This window comes from Phasianus colchicus, chromosome 15, assembly GCF_987193195.1.
Source record: "Phasianus colchicus chromosome 15, bPhaCol1.hap1.1, whole genome shotgun sequence".
NCBI lineage: Eukaryota > Metazoa > Chordata > Aves > Galliformes > Phasianidae > Phasianus > Phasianus colchicus.
The window spans coordinates 1,848,369-1,874,555 of record NC_143450.1 but is presented as its reverse complement, the minus strand read 5'-3'; the positions used below and the strand labels follow the sequence as shown (position 1 = coordinate 1,874,555).

The window sequence follows — 26,187 nt, the reverse complement described above, 5'->3', positions numbered from 1 at the left end:
AGCCACGGCTTTTAAAATACGATGGAGGGCAGCCCAGCAACCACATCAGCCAGCTCCATCAGAACCCAGGGACACATGTCATTCAGCCCCATAGACTTGTATACATTCACTCATGAGGTGGTCTCAGACTTGCTCTGCCCATACAGTAGAGGGGGATTTACTCCCCTAGTTCCCACCTAGAGGCCCAAGAATGCGAGTAATACAAGAATCCTGGCTGCCAGTGACGATCGAAGCAAAAATCTCATCTGTTGCACCAGTTCTCCTTTCTCCTTTACCAAAGGAGATTCAGTCTCTTGGCCTGCCTCTTCTGGCCAATCTACCTATAGAATCCCTTCTTGTGCTTGTTAACATCCCTTACTATGCTCAGTTCCATCTGTGCCTTGACTTTCCAAATTCCCCTCTGCAAGTCCAGACAGCATCTCTCTATTCTCCCCAGGTGACACAACTTTGCTTCCACAGCTGCTACAATCTCTTCTTTTCCCTCAGTTTGACCAGCTGATAATTGCATAGTCATGTCTGTTGTCTGCCTCCCCTGCCCACCTTCTTATTCTGAGGGACAGAGATCTCTTGTGCCCACAGAAAGACATCCTTGTAGAGTATCTGGCTTTCTTCCACTCCTTAGTTGCTAAAGACAGCTTCTTGTGAGATCTCTACCAACAATTCCTTAAACAGCCTGAATGCCAGCTGTCTGGCTTTGCTGCTCACTATGTCCAGGCTACTGTTGCCATTATCCCAGCACTGGAGCTGCCAGCTGACAATATGCTCACTTGGACAATGATTGAAATATTTTCACAAAACTTGCAGATCCTTCACAGTCAGAGGTCAGACGGTAAGTTCTTTCTTTATGGGTTATTACAATAAGTTGACATTTGCAGTCACTGTCATGTCTTCCCTATTGGAGCAACTGATACTGACAGAGACAGTTCCCTGGTTCAGATAGAAGGCTTGGTACAGTGACTGGAGAAACTGCAGGGCCTGTTCTGAGGGTTGCAACCAACAACTTCAAGTCCTGTTGACGATTTGGAGCAACTGTAGGGATTCTCAAGGGACTTGGAGCAACCACGGAGTGTGCTGAGTGGATTGGAGCTACCACAGGGCGTTTCCCAGATGAAGGAGCAATCTCAGCATCTGTCATGTGAATTGGAGCAACCAGAGGGACTGTGCGAGGGTTGTTGAAACCACATGGTATGAAAAGAGAGTTGCAGCAACCGCAGAGAGTGTTTAAAGAGGCACTGTGGGAGAGGCACTTCCAGGAGAGAAGGGGATGCATAACCTTGCTTATTGTAACCTCATATTTGGTGCCTGTATAGCCAGGAACACATCTAGGCAGAGAAGGGCTTTCAAAGACATTTCACACTCTGATTGCCCTCTGCTCACAAATGACACGTTGCTCTTCACCTGCAGGTGTAGAAGGGTGTGAAAGGAAAATTAGACATATTGCTGCACAACATTGACCACTGCCATGGGGACAGATGGACAGACCAAACAACCTGTGTTCCTACACCGTAAGCCAATTTATTGCTGCGCAACAAGCACTTATATACTGTGACACGCGACCGCCCAGAAAACGCATGAACCAATCACCACTCCCATTGTACCACCCTCAGCCCCGCCTGTTACCCCAACAAGGCACATAGGGCTGTAAACAACACACTTGTATGTCACCAGCCCAGAGCTATCTGAACTATTTCAATCCTAGCAGCTTTATCTAACTGCTGGTTGTTTAGAGGTCATTCAGTGGCTTAACTCTTGAAAATGTGAGCATCTTACAGAATGTACTTCTGTAATCACACTGTCCACGTGGGCAGCAATACCTTTTCACAATGCAGCAGACACGAGGGGTTTGCCACAGTGTAGTCGGTTATGCTCCTTGTATGGTTGTAACCACTCCCAGGGAGTATTTTCCACCATTCATGACTAAGTGCAGAGATACAGCGTTGGTCACTTCTCTCATTTGGCAGTATCTAAAGCCAACTGGATGGCCTCCAATTACGCACATTGACTCCATTCACCCTCTCCTTCAGGGATTTCTGTATCTTGTCATGAAGGACTCCATACTCCATAAATGCTCCTGGATGGCCAGGAGAAAGACAGTTATTGTCTCCATTATGGGTCATCACAATAAATTAACACTTACAGTCATTGTCTTCTCTTATGTACAGGGGCAATTGATACTGATACAGTTGGTTCCCTGGTTCCGACAGAAGGCCTGGCACAGGGACGGAAGAAACTGCTGGGCCTGTTGTGAGGGTTCAAAGAACTTCAAGGACTCCTACAGGAATTGAAGCGACCATAACGCTTTTCATGCAACTTGGATCAACCACAGAGTGTGTTGAGTGGGTTGGAGCAACCACAGGGCCTATCGCAGAGGAAGGAGAAACTGTTGTGACAGCTGGGGCAACCACAGGGCCTCTCATGGGAGTTGAAGAAACAGCAGGGATTGTTGCTAGGAATACAGTGACTCCATGGCCTGTTTTGAGAACTGGTGAAGATCAAGAGCAACCACAGGCTGTGATGGAGGAGCTGGAGAAACTGCAGGGCAGAGAGCAGGGTTGCAGTAACTACAGGCCTGTGGCGGTACTTGGAGCAGCCACAGAGCACAGAGCAGGGCTTGGAGCCTCCACAGCAACTGGCACAGGCCTCAAAGCAACCATAGGCACTGCAGTGAGAGCTGAAGAAACTGCAGGGCCTATCACAGAAGTTGGAGCAGCCATAGGGCCTGTCACATTGTCATGAGTGTTATAGACCTTCTCTTCCCTTCTCTTCAGCATAGTGAATAGCACTGGTCAGGGGCAGTAGGCATAGCCAATCCCCAGCAAGTGGCAGTGATTGTTGTCTCTCTACAGTTGCCAGAGTGATGGCATATCTGCTGCAAACACTTTGCCACATTTTCTGGATTCTGCACATGTTCTGGACTGCAGTTCCAAAGCACAGACCATGCTCAGTCTTCTGTGTGCCTGCTAGTATCCTCCCACAGAGCCTGACACTGCAACAGAGCAGATCTCTGGCTTGTATTAATACAGAGCTGGTTAAACATAGACAAAAACAGAAACATATTCAGGAGACACAGCACTAGGATCATGCTGATTTGAACATCTCAAGGACATTTAACATTCTCAAGAGCTATTGTAACTGCCCAAAGATAACTGGTAGGTGAACGAGAAAGAAGAGTGAGGAAATGGAGGAAAACATGGCCCATAGTCTGGCTCTCTAAAGACACAAAGGAAAATGTGTAATTCTTCATAGTGTCTGAGAGATGGATTCCCTAGAACAAAAACGATGACAGTGTGAAGTACTAACACCAGCTGAGTCTCCTGAGCAGTAACTTGAACACATCAGAACTTGATTTTATATGTGATAGCAAAATGATCATCTTCTTCCAGCCCCCTAAGATGGTAAACAGCATAACAGGGAACAGAAATAGCAAGTGAGGTATGAAATGTAATCATTCCTAGAAAACACTCCAAAAGACTTCCAAAAATAATTTAAAAGCTATTACGGTGCCCAAAGGTAATAAACTACTATAACACATGTAACAATTCTGTTTTTAACACACTCGGATAAGATCTGTGTTATCTCAGCCTTTCAGGCCACACATTGGACACCAAAAACAATGTTCTGATATAACACAACAGCTACTCAGTGTGAACTCAGTTCATTATTGACCACCCTCTCCCTGCAGCATGGGGGAGAGAATCAGAATACAAAAACAAAGCAGAACTCCTGAGAGAAAACATAGAGATATAGAAGTGGAGGTATGGAGACAGAAGTACAGATAGAGGTAGAGATACTGAAAACCACGTAGGCGTACTCATAGAGATATTGAGATACAGATAAGAGACACAGATGGAGACACACAAAAGAAGTGATGCACAACTACCTGTAGATACAAAGAATAAGGAATGGATGCAGTCACAGAATTGCAGAATCACCAAGGCTGGAAAAGACCATCAAGATCATTCAGACCAACCATCCATCTGTTGCCAATTGTACTCACTAAACCATATCCCTCAACACAAAATCTAAACGTTCCTTGAATACCTCCAGGGTTGGTGACTCCACCACCTCCCTGGGAAGCCCATTGCAGTGCCAGACCACTCTTTCAGAAAAGTAGTATTTCCTAACGTCCAAACTAAATCTCCCATGGTGCAGCTTGAAGCCATTACCTCAAGTTCTATCACAAGTTACACAAGAGAAGAGGCCGACTCCTAACTGCCCTTCAGGTATTTATAGAGAGCAATAAGGTCTCCCCTGAGCCTCCTCTTCTCCAGACTGAACAATCAGAGCTCCTTCAGCCATTCCTCATAAGGGCTATACTAGAGACCCCTCAACAGTTTTGTCGCCCTTCTTTGAACCAGCTCCAGGGACTCGATGTCTTTATTGCAGTAAGTACTGGACACAGTACTTGAGGTGTGGCCTCATCAGAGCTGAGTATGGGGGACAATCATTTCCCTGTTCCTGCTGGCAACACCGTTCCTGATGCAAGCCAAGATGCCATTGGCCTTCTTGCCCACCCGGGCACAATGCTGGCTCACGTTCAGCCCAGCATCAATCAACACCCCCAGGTCCATTTCCTATACGCAGTCTTCCAGCCACCTTGACCCAAGCCTGTAGCATTGCCTGGGGTTGTTGCAGCCAAAGTGCAGGACCTGGCATTTGGTCCTGTTGAAACTCATCCCATTGGCTTCAGCCCAGCTATCCAGCCTGTCCAAATCCCTCTGTAGGGCTTTGCTACCCCAGGCAGATTGACACTTCCAGCCAACTTGGTGTCATCCGAACATTTACTGAGGGTGCACTCAATGCCCTCATCCACATCATCAATAAAGATATTGAAGAGGACAGGCCCTAGCACCCACCCCTCAGGAACAGCACTCGTGACAGGTCGCCAGCTGCATTTAGCTCCATTCACTACCATTCTCTGGGCATGGCCTTCCAGCCACTTCCTTATCCAGCCAAGAACGTACCTGTCCAAGCAAAGGGCAGTCAGCTTCTGCAGGAGAATTCTGTGGGAGACAGTGTCAAAGGCCTTGCTGAAGTCTAGGTAGAATACATCAACAGCCTTTCTCTCATCTACCAGACGGGTCACTAGATCATAGAAGGAGATCAGGTTGGTCAAGCAGGATCTGCCCTTCGTGAACCCATGCTGGCTAGGTCTGATCTCCCAGTTGTCCCGCACGTGACGCGTGATCTCCCTAAAGACAATCCGCTCCATAAGCTTTCCTTGCATTGAGATCAGGCTAACAGGCCTGGCATTCCCCGGATCCTCCTTACAACACTTCTTATAGATGGGAGTCACATTGGCAAGCCTTCAGTCTTCTGTGACCTCACCAGCCAAAAAAGAGTGCTGACTGATCATGGTGAGTGGCTCGCCTACCACCTCCGTCACTTCTCAGCACTCTCAGGTGAATCCCATCCGGCCCCATGGACCTGTGACAATCCAGCTGGAGTAGTAGGTCTCTGACTGCGTCCTCCCGAATTGCAGGGGGTTCTGTTCTGTCCCCCAGTCTCCAGTCGAGACTACCAGGTCAGAGAGTGGAGTACCTTGAGGATAACTGGTGTGACCTTTAAAGACAGATGTTAAGAAGGCATTCAGAATGTCTGTCTTTTCCTTATCCTCTCTGGTCACACTGCCAGCTTCATCCAGTAAAGAATAAAGATTCTCCTGAGTCCTCCTCTTACTGGTGACTTATTTGTAAAAGGGTTTCTTGTTCCTTTTAACCCCAGTGCCCAGGTCAAGTTCAAGCTGGGCTTTTGCCATTCTGAATTTCTCTCCACACATCTTAACAACTTCTCTGTACTCTTTCTGAGTCACCCACCCTTCTTCCACAGGAGGTAGATTCCCTTTTTCTCCAAGAGCCTCAAGAATAGCTCTGTTCGTCCATGCTGGTCTTCTTCCCCGCCAACACATTTTGCAGCTCAGGGGCACAGCCAGCTCCTGCATCTTGAAGACTTCCTTCTTGAAGAGCTACCAGCCATCTTGGGCCCCTTTACTCTCCAAGATTGAAACCCAGGGGATTCCCCCTACTAGCCTTCTGAATAATTCAAAGTCCGTCCTCCGGAAGTCCAAGGTAGCAGTTTTGCTGTTCCACCTCCAGGCTCCACCAAGAATCAAGAACTCTACCATTCCATGGTCACTCTGTTCAAGAAAGCCCCTGACCTCCACATCTCCCACCAGACCTTCTCTGTTTGTGAACAGCAGGTCAAGCAGGGCAGCTCCTCTCGTTGGCTCTCTCACCAGCTGCATCAGAAAGTTATCCTCCACACACTCCAGAAACCTCCTACACTGCTTCTTCTGCGCTGTGTTGTATTCCCGGCATATGTCAGGGATGTTGAAGTCCCCCATGAAGACAAGGGCAGACAATCGCACAGCTTCTGCCAGCTGCTTTTAGAACTCCTCATCTGTCTCTTCATCCTGGTTCAGCAGCCTGTAGCAGACACCCACCAGGAAGTTCTGCTCTATAAGCCCATCCCCTGATCTTTACCCATAGGGATTCAACCTTATCATTCCCAGCCTCAAGCTCAATAACATCAAAGCACTCTCTAATATAGAGAGCCTCCTTCCTTGCCTATCCTTCCTGAAGAGTTTGTAACCAGCCATTGCAGCACTCCAGTCATGGGAGTGGTCCCACCATGTTTCCGTAATGGCAACTGGGTCATAGTTAGCTTGTCACACAATGGCTTCCAACTCTTCTTGTTTTTTGCCCATGCTGCTTGCATTGGTGTAGATGCACTTCAGCTGAGACAATTGCCTCACCGCTAATCCCATTACTGCTCCTCCAGGCACATTTCTAGTGGGCCTGGTTTTATCCCATTCCCCATTCATATCTAGTTTAAAGTCCCCTCTACAAGTCCCACCAACTCCTGGGCAACGATCCGTTTCCCCCTCTGGGATAGGTGATACCCATCGGCAGCGCTAGAGTAGACTGCCCCATTATCAAAGTACCCCAAAGTTTTGCGTTTGCACCAGCCTCTCAGCCATGTGTTTGTAAGGATGGTTTTCCTGCTCCTCTCAATGTCCTTCCCCGCCACCATAGGAATACAGGCAAATACTACTTGTATGCCACCACCCGCTGAACAATGCCCAGCCAGCTCACAAGCAGCTGCTGGCCCCCAACCCTGAGATATCCCCACTTCTAGAGTTCTGTGCGATGTCACATAGTAGAGAATATCCCTCCTGACAGTTTAGGGCAGCTGTCCTCATTCTGTCCCCTACCAGCTTCTTGTGCACCACCAGCACACTCACTCTCATGGCAGAATGAGAAGCAGAACTGTCCCTGGCTCTGTGCAGCACTGCTCAGCAACAACTCAGAAGTCACTGTTCTAAACGGGCTTTTCCTCCTAAAGGTAAAACAAACCACCATATCAGTCACTACAAAGGAAGACAGCTCAATTCACATGAAAAACAGGGCAATCAGCAACACAGAAACATGTTACAAAAACCAGCTGTAAGCCATCATCAGCACATAAAGTTGGGAATGCAGCTCCTCATTCATGCCCCACAGCAGTTAGAGTACCACCCAGTATCTGCTTCCTTATGCTCCTACCAGTGCTTCTGATTTGCCACTCGGACCTCAGGGAGAGGAAGGCGGACCTGTACCTTTCCTTTATTGTAACCTGATTGCTGACACCGCTACGGCAGGGAACAGATCCGGGCTGAGAAAAGCTTCCCCACACACTTCTCACAATGCCTGCCCTCATTTCACAGGGATACGCTGCCCTTCAGATTCAGGTGTAGAAGCGCTAACAGCAACAGTGATCCTTAATGCATCTCCACACAGGAAGAATAACTTTGCACGCAAGAGTGAAGCTCATACTCCTTCAGATTTCTCAGTAGACTTTATTGGTTTCTGGCAACAAGCATTCAACTCTTGGAAATACATCAGCAAAGAGAAATAGCAAATAGCTTTGAATGTTCTATTATCTAATATTCCATAATCCTGAAATGCTCTAGAGCCTTCATTTAGACATTATGTTGGGAAAAGAACCAAATCAAACCAAAATCAATTAAAGCACTCAAGGAGCACTCGGTACAGCACACAGAACCAAGAAACTCCTAGCTCACTGTGCGCTGTGTCAATGTCAGCCATCTCTATGGCAGCCAGCTTCCCACTGTTATTAAAGAACACCTTTGCTGGCAACATTCAGCTTAAATTAACAGCTACACAGCCTGGCATGGAATAGATTCAATTATTATGTAGCCCATCTGACAACAACAAACAGTGCATAAAAACAGATGAATGAAAGTGATCGCTTCAATATTAAAAAAAATTCTATTTTTCACTTAATACTTAGGACTAATAGCACTATCATCATTAGATATCACATCTCAGTGTTTCCAGCATGCATCCACCTCCAAATGTAACAAAATGTCAAAATGAACATATGAATAAAGTAAAGTCTCAGATGAGATTGTCCTTGACTTCTCACACAGCAGATCTCTGCTTCCCTGGTTATTTTTGGTGCAATGTTGGTGTCTCCTTTACTTCAATTCAAAGAGATCAGCCCACGAGGACTGAGATGCTTCTCCTTCTCCCTTACTGATGGCTGAGCCAGGGGCTTTCATCCAAACTGCCATTCTCCTCTGCTGCCCTGGGAGCCGTGCCTTCAGACAGGGGAGCTCCGCCCTGCAAAGAACACAGTGGACGGCTGACATTAACCAGAAGCTGATGCTAATGAGAAGGCTCATCTGAACCAGTGTGAATGGGAGACAACCCTTCCCTATCCATACTGAAAGAAACAGGAGGGCGGGAACATGGCTCTCCGACCCGAACAAGGCAACATTAAAACCCTGTAACGAGCCGTACAACCCTGTTAAAGGTCCACATAGTGACAACTGAAAAGCGTAACTGGAGATCTTGATGGACCGGGGAGTGGGGAAGAACCCCAACCAAACAAATTACATGTCTTAACAACAACTGTATGCATTGGGCAATGGATGTGGGAATTCTGACAGCAACTGAGAGGAAAAACAACGAGGTGATATCAGTTAGACTGCCGCTAACTGCACCAAAAGGGCTCCTAAAAAACAAATGACGTATTTTAACGCCAAGATTATGAAGTGGGAAATGGATGTGGGAAGAGCAAACAGCAAAGAAGGGAAAAAGGTCACTGAACTACTCTCAAAAACATTGTCACAGAAACAACACAGCGCTATAGATGGTGTCTCAGGGAGCAGAGCTACTACAGACCCTGCGCCTCGTTGGGTTCTAAAGAGCGCAGAGACAGAACCCGATGCCTCCCTCCTCCCCCACAGACAGCGCGCTGCCCCCGCGCTCCCCCTCGTCCCCCGCGCGGGGCTCCGCTCCCTCACCTGCACGGCCCAGTCGCCTTCTTCTTGCCCGAGGCCGGCCGAGCACAGCGAGCTCCGCTGCTCGGCCGCGCCCTGCGGCAGCCCGGCGGGGAAGCAGGGGAAGAGCGGCCCGAGGAAGCGGAACTCGCTGTCGACGGTGCCGGCGGCGAGGCGGACGTCGTAGACGTAGCTGCGGGGCAGGGAGCCGGCGCCGCTGTCGGCGGCGGAGCGCGGGAAGGCGGGCAAGGTCCCCGGCTCGCCCCGCCGGGCCCGCCGCACCTTGGCGGCCACGGCGGCCGCCGCGCCGGCCACGAAGAGCGCGGACACGCAGGCCAAGCAGACGCTGAGGTACAGGGTGAGGCGGCCGTCGGGCTCGGCGGCCGGCGCCTCTTCGCTCGCCCGCAGGCGGCCCTCGGAGAAGCCGTCGGCCAGGGCGACGGCGAGGGTGGCGCTGGCGGAGCGCGGCGGCCGCCCGCGGTCCCGCACCAGCACCACCAGCCTGTGCCGGGCCGCGTCGCGCTCGCCCACGGCCCGCGCCGTGCGCACCTCGCCGCTGTGCAGCCCCACGCGGAACAGCCCCGGCTCCGTCGCCTTGGCCAGCTCGTACGACAGCCACGCGTTCTGCCCCGCGTCCGCGTCCACCGCCACCACCTTGGCCACCAGGTAGCCCGCCCGCGCCCGCCGCGGCACCAGCTCGCCCAGCAGCGCCGCGCCGCCGTCGGCCGGCGGGTGCAGCACCACGGGCGCGTTGTCGTTCTCGTCCCGCACCAGCACCCGCAGCAGCGCCGTGGCGCTCCGCGGCGGCGAGCCCCCGTCGGCGGCGCGCACCGTCACCTCCACGGCGCGCACCTCCTCGTAGTCCAGCGGCCGCACCACGGACACGTCCCCGCTCTCGGCGTCCACCGACACGGCGGGCCGCTCCTCGCCCTCCTCCCGCACCAGCGCGTACCTCACGCGCCCGTTCGCGCCCGCGTCCGGGTCCGTCGCCTTCACGCTGCCGATCCGCACCGCGCCCGCCTCGTTCTCGCTCACCCACATGCTGTACGCCGCCTGCGTGAAGCGCGGCGCGTTGTCGTTCACGTCGCCGATCCGCACCCGCACGCTTTCGCGAGCGCTCAGCCGCGCCCGGCCCCGGTCCGCCGCCACGATGCTCACGTTGTACTCGGCCGTCGTCTCCCTGTCCAGGGCCGCGCTGGTGCGCAGCTCGTAGTGGTCGGCGAACGCGGCCGTCAGGCTGAACGGCACGTCGCCCTCGATGGCGCACTCCGTCCGCCCGTTGTCGCCGGAGTCGCGGTCTCGCACGCTCAGCAGGGCCACCACGGTGCGCGGCGGGGCGTCCTCGGGGATGGACGCGCTCACGGAGCTCAGCTCGATCTCCGGCGCGTTGTCGTTCACGTCCAGCACCTCCACGTGAACGCTGCTGTGTGCAGACAGACCACCACCATCTGTAGCTCTTACCACCAGTTCGTGGGTTCCTGCTTCCTCGAAATCTATGTTTCCTGAGATCCGGATATCTCCTGTCATAGAGTTCAGATCAAAGAGCCTGCGACTACGTTCAGAAGTCTGGGTAAATTCGTACCGCACTTTGCCGTTGGAGCCTTCGTCGGGATCCGCGGCCGACACCCGCACCACCAGCTGCCCCGGGGGGCTGTTCTCGGCCACGCGCACCTCGTACACCTCCCGCGAGAACACCGGCACGTTGTCGTTGGCATCCAGCACCACCACCCGGACTTCAGCCGTGCCCGACCTGGGCGGCGAGCCCCCGTCCACAGCCGTGAGCACCAAATGCAGCTCCTGCTGCTCCTCACGGTCTAAAGCCCTCTCAAGGACGAGCTCCGCGTTTCTGCCACCACTTTTCCCACTTCTCAAAGCTAGGGAGAAATGCGAGTTTGGAGAGAGACTGTAATTCTGCAAACCGTTCAGCCCCGCGTCTTCATCATGTGCTTTTTCTAGGGGAAACTTTGACCCGGGAGTTGCCGTTTCGAGTATCTCCAAAACCACCTCCTTCTGCGGGAACACGGGGGAGTTGTCGTTCACGTCCCGAACCTCCACCTCCCCGCGGATCAGCTGCACCGGGTTCTCAAAGAACAGCTTAAAGAAGAGCGCGCAGCTCTCGCTGTGCGGACAGATCCGCTCTCGGTCCAGCGTCTCCGTGACCGTCAGGACGCCGCTGTGCGGATCGAGGCGGAAATGCTGCTCGCTCCCCTCGGACACCACGCGCGCCTTGCGAGCCGCCAGCTGGCTCGGAGAAAGCCCCAGGTCCCGGGCGACGTTGCCCACCGACGAGTCCCTCGCCATTTCCTCCGCCACGGAATAGCGCAGCGGTTCGGCCCCGCTCTCCCACACGCAAACGCACACGAGCCACAACAGCACTCGCCTCTCGCCGCCGCCGCTCCGTCTCCCGCTCGCCGTCCCGCTCCGCCACGGCCGGCCCTTCCCGGCGGCCTCCATGCCTCGCGGCCTTTCTCGCCGGCCCCGACGCACGGCGAGAGCTGCCGCTCGCCGACCGAAAGCCGCCGGACTTTCCCAGCGGCTCGGCCCCGAAGCCCCCGAGCGCCCGCCTCCGTGCCCCGCCGCCCTTCCCGAGCGGCTCGCGCGGCTCTGCTGGGCGCCTGCGCCTGAAAGCGCGCTGCGGCCAGAGGGAGCTGCCGCTCCGTGGCCAACATCCCCACCCAGCGGCGCAACGGCGAATTGCTCCTTCTCCGCCTTCTCACCGGCGCTGCCGATGCGGATGGAGTTCCCGGTTCCAATCTCCTTTCCTCCTGCACACACGATCCCAAAGGCGTATCGTAAATACTCGCCGCATTTGGCAGCAGGTTTACTGGTCGCACACGCAGTGCTGCACATTTCCAGGCTATCCACCGCGAATTCTTTTGCTTCGTGCCGTGTGGAATTTGCATAGTGTTATTTCATGTCTATTCAGTGCATGGTCACATTGTCCTCATTTTCTCTTCTTTTTAATCAGCAAATTGTCATTAGCTAGAGAGGCCATCCAGACATATTTGTACTGAATGATTCAACTGGTCCCAGACAGCTTACAGGAAAGGTGTTGTAAGCAAATGATTCACCAGCACTCCAGCTTGCTTTTACACTAGGAAGACAATTCTCCTCTAGCACTGAATGTTGATATTTTCTTCTTCATATTGTATATCACACCTCACCCAAAGATGCTAGGGCTCAGATGTTTTCCTGTTTGATAGACACATGCCAAGGGGAGCATCCCTCTGCAACAAGAGAAATAGAACCCATATGGAAAGCATGTGAGCACTCAGAGTTAGCACTCAGGTGTGTTCATGTTTATGCATTGTGAACTCCATTGTGGGCCTTTTAACAGCATTTGGGACCCTCAGTAACACACATATAAGCAGAAGGGAAGGAATGTAAAGAGTCAATCACCCTCTTGATTGTAAGTTCATGCAAATATTGGAAAGCCACAGTGTGTTTCTTCTCTAGGCTGAACAAGCCAGTCTGCCTCAACATTTCTTCATAGCAGAGGTGCTTCAAACTTCTGATTATCTCCTCTTGTCTTGCTCCATTCGCTCCATGTCAGTGCTGGTGGGCACAAACCAGGACACAGTATTCCGGTGGGTCCTCATAAGAGCAAAGCAGAGGGGGACAATCGCCTCCCTCACCCTGCTTGCCACCTCTCTTTTCATGGAGACCACAGTACAGTTGGTCTTCTCTGCTGCAAGCATGTATGTATGGTTCATCTCTTTGTGCACCTGAAACTTCAAGTCCTTCTCCACAGGGCTGATCTCAGTTCTTCTCCCAGACTGTAATCATACTCAGAAAGGACCTGACCCAAGTCCAAGTCCACTTCATGGACATGTTGAACCTCATTCACTTCACATGGACTCACTTCTCAAGCTCTTCCAGGTCCTTTGAAGACCATCCCTACCATCTCTTGCATCAACTGTATTATGCACTCAAGTGTCATCTGCAAAATTGCTGAGGGTGTACTTCATCCCACTCTGTCAATCCATTGATAGAGATGTTGAAGAGCACTGGACCTCAGACAGACCTCTAGGGGGACACCACTCATCACTGCTTTCCAAACAAACATAACACTCTTGACCACAATTCTATTGCTGTGAGCATCCATCCAATTCCTTATCCACTGAATGGCCCAACCTTCAGATCCATTCCTCTCAAACGCATCCATGAGGAGGTTGTGTGGGACCATATCAAAAGCCTTGCGCAAGTCCACCTGGATGACAGCACTTACTCTTCATTTGTGCAATGATGCTGTTACTCCACTACAGGAGTACACCAGATCGGTCAGACAGGATCTGCCCTTGCTGAAGCAATGCTGGCTGTGTCAGATCACCTTCTTTTCTTGCAAGTGTTTTAACGTGGCTTCTGAGAGGATGTGTTCCCTGACCTTCCCCAGCAAAGACATGAGGCTCATGGGTCTGTAGTTTCCCACGTCTTCCTAGTAGAAAACACCCTCACCCATCCTTCCCTGCCTAACTCTTGGAAACAGCTTGTGGCTCTTAATTGTAGCGTTCCAGTTGTGTGAATCCTCTCACCACATTTCCACGAGAACAAATAGGTTAATTTGTTGTAATTTTCAATGCTGTGGTTTCCTGTTCTTGCTTATTTCCCATGATCCATGCATTGGGATACAGGAACTTCAGATGGGCTTTAAGATGTGCTGCCTTCCTCGATGTTCCTCCCTCACTCTTTTAGAACAGCCTCGAGGGAAGAGAACACTGCCTGTGCTCCCAATCCGTTCAGCATCCTTCCAAGGGATATGAATTCTCTTGATTATTTGTAGTCTGCTCACTGAAACCTCAGTAACGCGATTTGAAAAAGCAGGATAGAGTAGTTCCCCAGCTTTACCAGGTATGGGAGCTTCTTGTTATTGCAAACGCAGGCCCCCAACTTCACTCAGATTCAGCCATTGTTATGCTTTCTTCTTCCATCCCTTTCGCTTGGAAGCACGACAGGCTAAGTTGCATCAGAGACCAACTCAGTTTTTTATCTTTCCCTTCCTTCCTTTCTTCCTTCCAACCATCCAGCCATCCATAAGGTATTGTTAGCAACTCTCAAGTTACTGTTCTTACTACAACCCAGAAATTTCTAGTAATAACAACCATAGGCCAAGTGCTTCAGTAGACCACATGGGGAATCCAGCTTGAAGAGGATCAGCCAGGTCACATCCTGAACCAATGGTTGAGCACCAGGTGAGAAGGTGTGGCTAAGCTAGGGAACTCAGCTGCAAGCAATGTCTCTGGAAGCTCTGGAGCCTCGATCCACACCTCCTCACCCACATTTAAGTGTTCACAGATGAGGGAGTGACATCTCTCTGAATAGAGATTGCACTCCTTTTGATTCACCACCAATCATTGGAAAGATTAGCCAAATTTTTGTTCTTTTTTAGCTGCTATTGCTCCATTGTGTTTCTATCCATTTGTTTATGCTCCTGATTGTCTTTGGCACCTCTGGGAGAGGCATGGAACCCATAGCCTAGCTTATTGTAACCTCACCTTTGGTGCATGTTCAGCCAGGAAAAGATCCAGGCAGAGAAGAGCTTTCAAAGACACTTCCCACTCTGATTGCCGTCTGCTCACAAATGACATGTTGCTCTTCACCTGCAGAGGTAGAAGGGTGTGAAAGGAAAATTAGGCATGTTGGGCTGGGAATAACACACATGTACATCACCAGCCCAGAGCTATCTGAACCATTTTAATCCTAGCAGCTTTATCCAGCTGCTGGTTATTTAGATGTCATTCAGTGGCTTAACTCTTGGAATTGTAAGCATCTTACAGAATGTACTTCTGTAATCATGTTCTCCATTTGGGCAGCAATAACTTTTCACAATGCAGCAGACATGAAGTGTTTGCCTCTGCACTGCCTGTTGCACAACTTGTATGGTTGTAACCACTCCCAAGGGAGTATTTTCCACCATTCATGATTAAGTGCAGAGATAGAGCATTGGTCACTTTTCTCATTTGGCAATATCTAAAGCCAGCCAGATGGCCTGCACTTTTGCACACTGGCTCCATTCACCCTCTTCTTCAGTGGTTTCTGCAACTTGTCATGAAGGACTCCATACTCCATAAATGCTCCTGGATGGCCAGGAAAAAGACAGTTATTGTCTCCATTATGGGTCATCACAATAAATTAACATTTACAGTCATTGTCTTCTCTTATGTACAGGGGCAATTGATACTGATACAGTTGGTTCCCTGGTTCAGAAAGAAGGCCTGGCACAGGCACTGGAGGAACCGCAGGGCCTGTTTTAAGCGTTGGAACAACTTCAAGGCCGCCTCCAGGAATTGAAGCAACTATAGGACTTCTCATGCAACTTGGAGCAACCACAAAGAGTGTTGAGTGGGTTGGAGACACCGTAGGGCCTATTGCAGAGGAAGGAGAAACTTCAGGGCCTGGCCATGAGTTGGAGCAACCACAGGGCCTGCTGTGAGAAATGGGGCAACCACAGGACCAGTTGCATGGGTTGAAACAAACACAAGGCCTCTCTTGGAAGAGAGCGTGGATTGTCACAAGGAATGCATTGACCCTGGGGCCTGACTTGAGGACTGGTGGAACTACAGGGCCAGCCACAGGTTTGAAAGCAACCACAGGCTGTGATGGAGGAGCTGGAGAAACTGCAGGGTCAATAGCAGGGTTGCAGTAACTACAGGCCTGTGGCAGTTCTTGGAGTGGCCACAGAGCACGGAGCATGCCTCGGAGCCACCACAGCAACTGGCACAGGCCTCAAAGCAACCATAGGCACTGTAGTGAGAGCTGAAGAAACTGCAGGGCCTATCACAGAGTTGGAGCAGCCGCAGGCCCTGTCACACTGTCATCTGAGATCAGGTGCAAGCAATGTACCTGAGTGACTGGAAGGGGAGGAGCCTTATCACCCCTTCTCACCCTCATTTCAGGGCTGGCAGAAAAAGGAGTAGCATCTCTCTCAATAGAGATTGCATGTCTCTTGAGCAGTTGTTACAAGGGCTGAGCCTCTTTATTTTTTCTTTTTTGCTCTGGAGTGGTTGCATCCTGTAAGAAGGCACAGTCATTGTTTTCTTTTGCCATACACATCTCCTCATTCATGTCATGCAAAAATGACAGTGACACCTGGGATCCATATCAGGAACTTATGCTCCTGATAGGATCTTGGCACCTCAGGGAGAGGAGATTGAATCCATAAGCTTGCTTATTTTAGCCTCAGTATTGATTCCACTGTGGCTGGGGACAGACGCAGGTGGAGGAGAGCTTCCCAAGACACTTCCCACTCTGATAGCTCTCAATTCACAAATGACACATTGTTCTTCATCCTCAGATGTAGAAGTGTGTGAAAGGAAAAATAGGTACATGAGTCTGTATATAACATAGCACTAGTTTGCCTGTCCAAAGCTACCTGAACCACTTCAGTCCTAGCAGCTTTATCCACCTGCTGGTTCCTTTCTTGTTGTTTAGTAGTGTAACTCTTGGGTGCGAGTGCATCCTACGTGGTATACTTTCCTAATCGTGTTCTCTACATGGGCAGCAATATCTTTCCTCAGTGCAGTAGACCTGGTGGGTTTGCCTCCTTGTTGCCATAAACTCTGCTTCTATGGTTGTAACCACTTCCAGGGAGTGTTTTCCACCATTCATGAGTGAGATTAGTGACAAAGCACTCATCACTTCTCCCTTTTGGCAATATCTACAGCCAGCCGGATGGCCTTCACTTCTGTACAGTGGCCCAACTCATCCCTCCTTCAGTGGTTTCTGCAACTTGTTGTGTATGAGACAGTACTCTGCTTCATGGTGCTGTATGGTCAGGGATCAGAAGGTTACTGCCTCCCATATGGGTTGTGACAATAAGTTGACATCTGCAGTCATTGTGTCATCTTATGTAATAATACTGTTTCAGGACAGAACACTCATATTGTTTTATTCACACTGGGTATATCAGCATGCCTTATGCTTCCAGGGTTCTAATGCTTTCCTTTTCGAAAGTCAGCTTTCTTCCCTGATATGACAAACATATCCTGCCTTGCGCATATGCTCAAGTGTGGCATTACACAACAATGCTCTCAGATCTCCTAGGACACAGAAGGGATTGTACACTTTGCTGCAACCTGGTATCAGTGATTCACTTGCCTAAACCATGTCAAGAAGCAAGGATCTCCTCATAAAGGCATCCTGAGCAGGGGGAGAGCTATTCATAGATCTCTTATCATAGAAAAATTAAAGTTGGAAAGGATCATCAAGTCCAACCATCAACCTACCGTGCCTACTAGGCTGAAAGATAACGGGTAGGTGAAGGAGAAAGAAAAGTGAGGAAATGGAGGAAAACATGGCCCGTTCACGCTCCCATAGTCTGGCTCTCTAAACACACAAAGGAAAATGTGTAATTCTTCATAGAGTCTGAGAGATGGTTTCCCTAGAACAAAAACGATGACAGTGTGCAGTACTAACACCAGCTGAGTCTCCTGAGCAGTAACTTGAACACATCAGAACATGATTTTACATGCAACTCCTGAGAGAAAACAAAGAAAAATGTAGAGGTGGAGGTATGGAGACAGAAGTACAAATAGAGGTAGACATACTGAGAACCACATAGGCGTAGTTATAGAGATACTGAGATACAGATAAGAGACACAGATAGAGACAGACAAAAGAAGTGATGCACAACCACCTGTAGATACAAAAGGAAAGAAATGGATGCACCACAGAATCACAGAATCACCAAGGCTGGAAAAGACCTTCAAGATCATCCACTCCAACCACCCACCTGGCGCCAATAGTACTCACTAAACCATATCCCTCAACACAAAATCCTACTGTTCCTTGAACATCTCCAGGGTTGCTGACTGCACCACCTCCCTGGGAAGCCTATTCCAGTACTTGACCACTCTTTCAGAAAAGAAGTATTTCCTAACATTCAGCCTAAATCTTCCCTGGCAAAGCTTGAAGCCATTCCCTCTAGTTCTATCCCTAGTTACACGGGAGAACAGGCCGACCCCCAGCTCACTACAGCCTCCCTTCAGGTAGTTATAGAGAGCAATAAGGTCTCCCCTGAGCCTCCTCTTCTCCAGACTGAACAATCTCAGCTCCTTCAGCTGTTCCTCAGAAGGCCTATGCTCCAGACCCCTCACCAGCTTTGTTGCCCTTCTCTGAACCTGTTCCGGGCCCTCAATGTCTTTATTGCAAGGGGCCCAAAACCTGACTGCAGCCAGGGGCCAACAGTACTTGAGGCGTGGCCTCACCAGAGCTGAGTACAGGGAGACAATCAACTTCCCTGTTTCTGCTGGCAATACCGCTCCTGATGCAAGCCAAGATGCCAGTGGCCTTCTTGGCCACCCGGGCACAATGCTGGCTCATGTTCAGCCCAGCATCAATCAACACCCCCAGGTCCATTTCCTCTATGCTCTCTTCCAGCCACCTTGACCCAAGCCTGTAGCGTTGCATGGGGTTGTTGCAGCCAAAGTGCAGGACCTGGCATTTGGCCTTGTTGAAACTCATCCCATTGGTTTCAGCCCAGCTATCCAGCCTGTCCAGATAGGCCCTGTTCCTCTGTAGGGCCTTGCTACCCCAGGCAGATCGACACTTCCAGCCAACTTGGTGTCATCCAAACATTTACTGAGGCTGCACTCAATGCCCTCATCCACATCATCAATAAAGATATTGAAGAGGACAGGCCCCAGCACCCACCCCTCGGGAACAGTGACTCGTGACAAGTCGCCAGCTGGATTTAGCTCCATTCACTACCATTCTCTGGGCCTGGCCTTCAAGCCAGTTCCTTACCCAGCCAAGAGCACACCTGTCCAAACCATGGGCTTTTGCTGGAGAATGCTGTGGGAGACAGTGTCAAAGGCCTTGCTGAAGTCTAGGTAGACTACATCAACAGCCTTTCCCTCGTCTACCAGATGGGACACTAGATCATAGAAGGAGATCAGCTTGGTCAAGCAGGATCTGCTCTTCATGAACCCATCCTAGTTAGGCCTGATCCCTTAGCTGTCCCACACTAGCTGCGTGATCTCCCTCAAGACAATCTGCTCCATAACCTTTCCTTGCATTGAGGACAGGCTAATAGGCCTGGAGTTCCCTGGATCCTCCTTACAACACTTCTTACAGATGGGAGACACATTGGCAAGCCTCCAGTCTTCTGGGACCTCACCAGTCAACAAAGAGCACTGATAGATAATGGCGAGCACCTTGCCTATCGCCTCCGCCAGTTTCCTCTGCACTCTCGGGTGAATCCCATCTGGCCCCATAGACTTGTGACTGTCCACCTGGACTAGTAGGTCTCTGACTGCATCCTCCTGAATCGCGGGTGGTTCTGTTCTCTCTGCCAGTCTCCAGTTGAGACTACCAGGTCAGAGAGTGGAGTACCCTGAGGATAACTGGTGTGACCTTTAAAGACAGATGTAAAGAAGGCATTCAGAACCTCGGCCTTTTCCTTATCCTCACTGGTCACATTCCCAGCCTCATCCAGTAAAGAATAAAGATTCTCCTGAGTCCTCCTCTTACCGCTGATGATGTGTCAAAGGGTTTCTTGTTCCTTTTAACCCCAGCGGCCACGTTGAGTTCAAGCTGGGCTTTTGCCTTTCTGATTTTCTCTCTACACATCTTAACAAATTCTCTGTACTCTTTCTGAGACACCCATCCCTTCTTCCACAGCAGGTAGATTCTCTTTTTCTCCCAGAGCCTCAAGAATACTTCCCTGTTCATCCACACCAGACTTCTTCCCTGCCAACACATTTTGCAACTCAGGGGGACAGCCAGCCCCTGCACCTTGAAGACTTCCTTCTTGAAGAGCTACCAGCCATTTTGGGCCCCTTTACTCTCCAAGACTGAAACCCAGGGGATTCGCCCTATCAGCCTTCCGAATAATTCAAAGTCCGCCTTCTGGAAGTCCAAGGTAGCAGTTTTGCTGTTCCTCCTCCTGGATCCACCAAGAATCAAGAACTCTACCATTTCACAGTCACTGTGTCCAAGAAAGCCCCTGACCTCCACATCTCTCACCAGACCTTCTTTGTTTGTGAACAGCAGGTCAAACGGGCAGCTTCTCCTGTGGGCTCTCTCACCAGCTGCATCAGAAAGTTATCCTCCATACACTCCAGAAACCTCCTACACTGCTTCTTCTGCACTGTGTTGTATTCCCAGCATATGTCGGGGATGTTGAAGTCCCCCATGAGGACAAGGGCTGACGATCGCGCAGCTTCCACCAGCTGCTTGTAGAACTCCTCATCTGTCTCTTCATCCTGGTTTGGCAGTCTGTAGCAGACAGCCACCAGGAAGTCTGCCTTGTCAGCCCTTCCACTGATCTTTATCCATAGGGATTCAACGTTATCATTCCCAGCCTCAAGCTCAATAACATCAAAGCACTCTCTAATATAGAGAACCTCCTTCCTTGCCTATCCTTCCTGAAGAGTTTGTAGCCTGCCATTGCAGCACTCCAGTCATGGGAGTGGTCCCACCATGTTTCCTTCAGGCCCAATTCCAGTGGGCCTCTTTTATCCCCCTCATATCTAGTTTAAAGCCCTCTCTGCAATCCCAACAACTCCTGGGCAACGATCCGTTTCCCCCTCTGGGATAGGTGATACTCATCAGCAGCCTTCATACCAGGTGCTGACTAGACTGCCCCATACCACGTGCTGAGTAGACTCCCCCATTATCACAGAACCCAAAATTATTGCATTTGCACCAGCCTCTCAGCCATGTGTTTATAAGGTTGGTTTTCCTGCTCCTCTCACTGTCCTTCCCTGCCACCGTAGGAATACAGGCAAATACTACTTGTATGCCACCACCTGCTCACCATGTCTAGCCAGCTCACAAGCAGTTGCTGAACCCCAACCCTGAGATATCCCCACTTTTAGAGTTCTGTGCAATGTCACATGGTAGAGAATATCCCTCCAGACAGTTTAGGGCAGCTGTCCTCATTCTGCCCCCTACCAGCTTCTTGTGCACCACCAGCACACTCACTCTCATGGCAGAATGAGAAGCAGAAATGTCCCTGGCTCTGTGCAGCACTGCTCAGCAACAACTCAGAAGTCACTGTTCTAAATGGGCTTTTCCTCCTAAAGGTAAAACAAACCACTACAAAGAAAGTCAACTGAATTCACAGGAAAAATAGGGCAATCAGCAACACAGAAACAGGTTACAAAAACCAGCAGTAAGCCATCATCAGCACATAAAGTTGGAAATACAGCTCCTCATTCATGCCCCACAGCAGTTAGAGTACCACCCAATATCTGCTTCCTTATGCTCCTACCAGTGCTTCTGATTTGCCCCTAGGACTTAAAAGAGAGGAAGGTGGACCTGTACCTTTCCTTTATTGTAACCTGATTACTGGCACCGCTATGGCAGGGAACACATCCCGGCTGAGAAGAGCTTCCTCACACACTGCTCACAATGACTGCCCTCATTTCACAGGGACACACGGCCCTTCAGATTCAAGTGTAGAAGCCGCTAACAGCAACAGTGATCCTTAATACATCTCCACATGGGAAGAATAACTTTGCACGCAAGAGTGAAGCTCATACTCTTTCAGATTTCTCAGTAGATTTTATTGGTTTCTGTCAACAAGCATTCAACTCTTGGAAATACATCAGCAAAGGGAAATAGCAAATAGATTTGAATGTTCTATTATCTAATATTCCATAATCCTGAAGTGCTCCAGAACAATTCATTTAGACATTGTGTTGGGAAAAGAACCAAGAAGCAAGAAACTCCTGGTTGAATGTGCACTGTGTGAATGTCAGCCATCTCTATGGCTGCCAGCTTCTAAGAGATATTAAAGAATATCTTTGCCGGCAACATTCAGCTTGCATGAACAGCTACACAGCCTGGCGTGGAATTCCCTTATTACAGAGTGCACATGATAACAAAAAAGAATGCATAAAAACAGATGGATGAAAATGATAGCTTCAATATCATACTCTTTTCTTCCCATTTGTCACTTAATGCTTACAAGCAATAGCACTAGCACAACTAAATATCACATATCAGTGTTCCCAGCATGCACCCACCTCCAAAAGGAACAAAATTTCAAAAGGAATAAAATAATAGAGTGCAGCATAGGCAGAGATTGTCCTTGAGTTCTCACACAGCAGATCTCTGCTTCCCTGGTTATTTCTGGTACAATGTTGGTGTCTCAATTCGAAGAGATCAGCCCACGAGGACTGGGATGATTCTCCTTCTCCTCCCTTACTGATGGCTGAGCCAGGGGCTTTCATCCAAACTGCCATTCTCCTCTGCTGCCCCGGGAGCCGTGCCTTCAGACAGGGGAGCTCGGCCCTGCAAAGAACACAGTGGACGGCTGACATTGGGGCATTAACGATAAGCACGTGTCGGTGAGAAGCTGGGAAGTCTCATTTGAACCAATGTGAATGGGACACCACTCTTCCCTGCCCACAGGCAAAGAAAGAGGAGGCCGGGGAAACAGCTCTCTGACCCGAACAAGACAACAGTAAAACCCTATAATGAACCCTATAGAACTATTAAAGCCCTAAATAAACACCCCAGAAAATTGGAAATCTTTTTTTGGATCAGGAAGAGGGGAGCAGACAATGACGGTTCCCTCATAAACAAATAACAAATAACGTGCTTTAAAGCCAACGGTAACTAGAGGATAATGGGTGTGGGAACTCAGTAACGGAGGGGAAAGAGACTCTGAGGGAACATCAGCTCTGCTGTCGCTAACGCTGTGCAGGAGAAACAGGACGCCATCAGCGCCGCGGCCTCTCCGCAGCTCCCTGCCGTCCCACAGCCGCACTCGGGGCCGAACCGTCACTCCCAGCCTCCGTCCCCCTCCCCGCCTCCCTCCTCCCCCACAGACAGCGCGCTGCCCCCGCGCTCCCCCTCGTCCCCCGCGCGGGGCTCCGCTCCCTCACCTGCACGGCCCAGTCGCCTTCTTCTTGCCCGAGGCCGGCCGAGCACAGCGAGCTCCGCTGCTCGGCCGCGCCCTGCGGCAGCCCGGCGGGGAAGCAGGGGAAGAGCGGCCCGAGGAAGCGGAACTCGCTGTCGACGGTGCCGGCGGCGAGGCGGACGTCGTAGACGTAGCTGCGGGGCAGGGAGCCGGCGCCGCTGTCGGCGGCGGAGCGCGGGAAGGCGGGCAAGGTCCCCGGCTCGCCCCGCCGGGCCCGCCGCACCTTGGCGGCCACGGCGGCCGCCGCGCCGGCCACGAAGAGCGCGGACACGCAGGCCAAGCAGACGCTGAGGTACAGGGTGAGGCGGCCGTCGGGCTCGGCGGCCGGCGCCTCTTCGCTCGCCCGCAGGCGGCCCTCGGAGAAGCCGTCGGCCAGGGCGACGGCGAGGGTGGCGCTGGCGGAGCGCGGCGGCCGCCCGCGGTCCCGCACCAGCACCACCAGCCTGTGCCGGGCCGCGTCGCGCTCGCCCACGGCCCGCGCCGTGCGCACCTCGCCGCTGTGCAGCCCCACGCGGAACAGCCCCGGCTCCGTCGCCTTGGCCAGCTCGTACGACAGCCACGCGTTCTGCCCCGCGTCCGCGTCCACCGCCACCACCTTGGCCACCAGGTAGCCCGCCCGCGCCCGCCGCGGCACCAGCTCGCCCAGCAGCGCCGCGCCGCCGTCGGCCGGCGGGTGCAGCACCACGGGCGCGTTGTCGTTCTCGTCCCGCACCAGCACCCGCAGCAGCGCCGTGGCGCTCCGCGGCGGCGAGCCCCCGTCGGCGGCGCGCACCGTCACCTCCACGGCGCGCACCTCCTCGTAGTCCAGCGGCCGCACCACGGACACGTCCCCGCTCTCGGCGTCCACCGACACGGCGGGCCGCTCCTCGCCCTCCTCCCGCACCAGCGCGTACCTCACGCGCCCGTTCGCGCCCGCGTCCGCGTCCGTCGCCTTCACGCTGCCGATCCGCACCGCGCCCGCCTCGTTCTCGCTCACCCACATGCTGTACGCCGCCTGCGTGAAGCGCGGCGCGTTGTCGTTCACGTCGCCGATCCGCACCCGCACGCTTTCGCGAGCGCTCAGCCGCGCCCGGCCCCGGTCCGCCGCCACGATGCTCACGTTGTACTCGGCCGTCGTCTCCCTGTCCAGGGCCGCGCTGGTGCGCAGCTCGTAGTGGTCGGCGAACGCGGCCGTCAGGCTGAACGGCACGTCGCCCTCGATGGCGCACTCCGTCCGCCCGTTGTCGCCGGAGTCGCGGTCCCGCACGCTCAGCAGGGCCACCACGGTGCGCGGCGGGGCGTCCTCGGGGATGGACGCGCTCACGGAGCTCAGCTCGATCTCCGGCGCGTTGTCGTTCACGTCCAGCACCTCCACGTGCACTTTAGTGTAAGCATACCGACCACCGCCGTCTGTAGCTTTGACTACAAATTTATGGGCTTTTGCATCCTCGAAATCCAGGTTTCCCGATACCCGGATCTCCCCGGTCTCAGCGTCCAAAGCAAAAAGCTGTTGTGACTTCTCCGAGTGGAAGGCGTAATGCACTTTGCCATTGGAGCCTTCGTCGGGATCCGCGGCCGACACCCGCACCACCAGCTGCCCCGGGGGGCCGTTCTCGGCCACGCGCACCTCGTACACCTCCCGCGAGAACACCGGCACGTTGTCGTTGGCATCCAGCACCACCACCCGGACCTCAGCCGTGCCCGACCTGGGCGGCGAGCCCCCGTCCACAGCCGTGAGCACCAAATGCAGCTCCCGCTGCTCCTCGCGGTCCAAAGCCCTCTCAAGGACGAGCTCCGCGTATTTGCCTCCATCTTCTCCTTTCTCGAGAGCGAGAGAGAAATGCGAGTTTGGAGAGAGGCTGTAATTCTGCAAGCCGTTGATCCCTACATCCTTGTCCCGCGCTTCTTCTAGGAGGAATCGAGAGCCGGGAGATGTCGTTTCGAGTATATCCAGAACCACCTCCTTGTGCGGGAATACCGGGGAGTTGTCGTTCACGTCCCGAACCTCCACCTCCCCGCGGATCAGCTGCACCGGGTTCTCAAAGAACAGCTTAAAGAAGAGCGCGCAGCTCTCGCTGTGCGGACAGATCCGCTCTCGGTCCAGCGTCTCCGTGACCGTCAGGACGCCGCTGTGCGGATCGAGGCGGAAATGCTGCTCGCTCCCCTCGGACACCACGCGCGCCTTGCGAGCCGCCAGCTGGCTCGGAGAAAGCCCCAGGTCCCGGGCGACGTTGCCCACCGACGAGTCCCTCGCCATTTCCTCCGCCACGGAATAGCGCAGCGGTTCGGCCCCGCTCTCCCACACGCAAACGCACACGAGCCACAACAGCACTCGCCTCTCGCCGCCGCCGCTCCGTCTCCCGCTCGCCGTCCCGCTCCGCCACGGCCGGCCCTTCCCGGCGGCCTCCATGCCTCGCGGCCTTTCTCGCCGGCCCCGACGCACGGCGAGAGCTGCCGCTCGCCGACCGAAAGCCGCCGGACTTTCCCAGCGGCTCGGCCCCGAAGCCCCCGAGCGCCCGCCTCCGTGCCCCGCCGCCCTTCCCGAGCGGCTCGCGCGGCTCTGCTGGGCGCCTGCGCCTGAAAGCGCGCTGCGGCCAGAGGGAGCTGCCGCTCCGTGGCCAACATCCCCACCCAGCGGCGCAACGGCGAATTGCTCCTTCTCCGCCTTCTCACCGGCGCTGCCGATGCGGATGGAGTTCCCGGTTCCAATCTCCTTTCCTCCTGCACACACGATCCCAAAGGCGTATCGTAAATACTCGCCGCATTTGGCAGCAGGTTTACTGGTCGCACACGCAGTGCTGCACATTTCCAGGCTATCCACCGCGAATTCTTTTGCTTCGTGCCGTGTGGAATTTGCATAGTGTTATTTCATGTCTATTCAGTGCATGGTCACATTGTCCTCATTTTCTCTTCTTTTTAATCAGCAAATTGTAATTAGCTAGAGAGGCCATCCAGACATATTTGTACTGAATGATTCAACTGGTCCCAGACAGCTTACAGGAAAGGTGTTGTAAGCAAATGATTCACCAGCACTCCAGCTTGCTTTTACACTAGG

General features: G+C 52.4%; 2 protein-coding genes across 2 annotated transcripts; both read right to left on the bottom strand.

Moving 5' to 3' along the window:
- Positions 1–8,534: 8,534 nt before the first annotated feature.
- LOC149915837 (protocadherin beta-15-like) lies at positions 8,535–12,136 on the bottom strand. The gene is made up of 2 exons (XM_090151088.1): positions 9,311–12,136; positions 8,535–8,624 (listed from the first exon to the last, which is right to left on the bottom strand). Exons 1-2 carry the CDS (start codon positions 12,134–12,136, stop codon positions 8,535–8,537), a joined length of 2,916 nt encoding a protein of 971 aa, XP_090007214.1.
- A 2,235-nt stretch (positions 12,137–14,371) lies between these two features.
- Positions 14,372–25,938, bottom strand: LOC116240246 (protocadherin beta-15-like). Its single transcript, XM_090151087.1, has 6 exons — positions 23,119–25,938; positions 20,435–20,550; positions 19,401–19,591; positions 15,302–15,360; positions 14,779–14,883; positions 14,372–14,452 (listed from the first exon to the last, which is right to left on the bottom strand). Exons 1-6 carry the CDS (start codon positions 25,936–25,938, stop codon positions 14,372–14,374), a joined length of 3,372 nt encoding a protein of 1,123 aa, XP_090007213.1.
- Positions 25,939–26,187: the final 249 nt, after the last annotated feature.

What these genes read in the sequence shown, in the direction of transcription:
- LOC149915837 (XM_090151088.1), bottom strand. Translation starts at nt 12,136, where the DNA reads ATGTGCAGCACTGCGTGTGCGACCAGTAAACCTGCTGCCAAATGCGGC. An exon ending in AAGGCGACTGGGCCGTGCAG is followed by an intron (nt 8,625 to 9,310) that starts GTGAGGGAGCGG and finishes TGTTCTTTGCAG; the next exon opens with GGCGGAGCTCCCCTGTCTGA.
- LOC116240246 (XM_090151087.1), bottom strand. Translation starts at nt 25,938, where the DNA reads ATGTGCAGCACTGCGTGTGCGACCAGTAAACCTGCTGCCAAATGCGGC. An exon ending in AAGGCGACTGGGCCGTGCAG is followed by an intron (nt 20,551 to 23,118) that starts GTGAGGGAGCGG and finishes CTATGGATAAAG; the next exon opens with ATCAGTGGAAGGGCTGACAA. An exon ending in CTGGTGGAAGCTGCGCGATC is followed by an intron (nt 19,592 to 20,434) that starts GTCAGCCCTTGT and finishes CTGACCTGGTAG; the next exon opens with TCTCAACTGGAGACTGGCAG.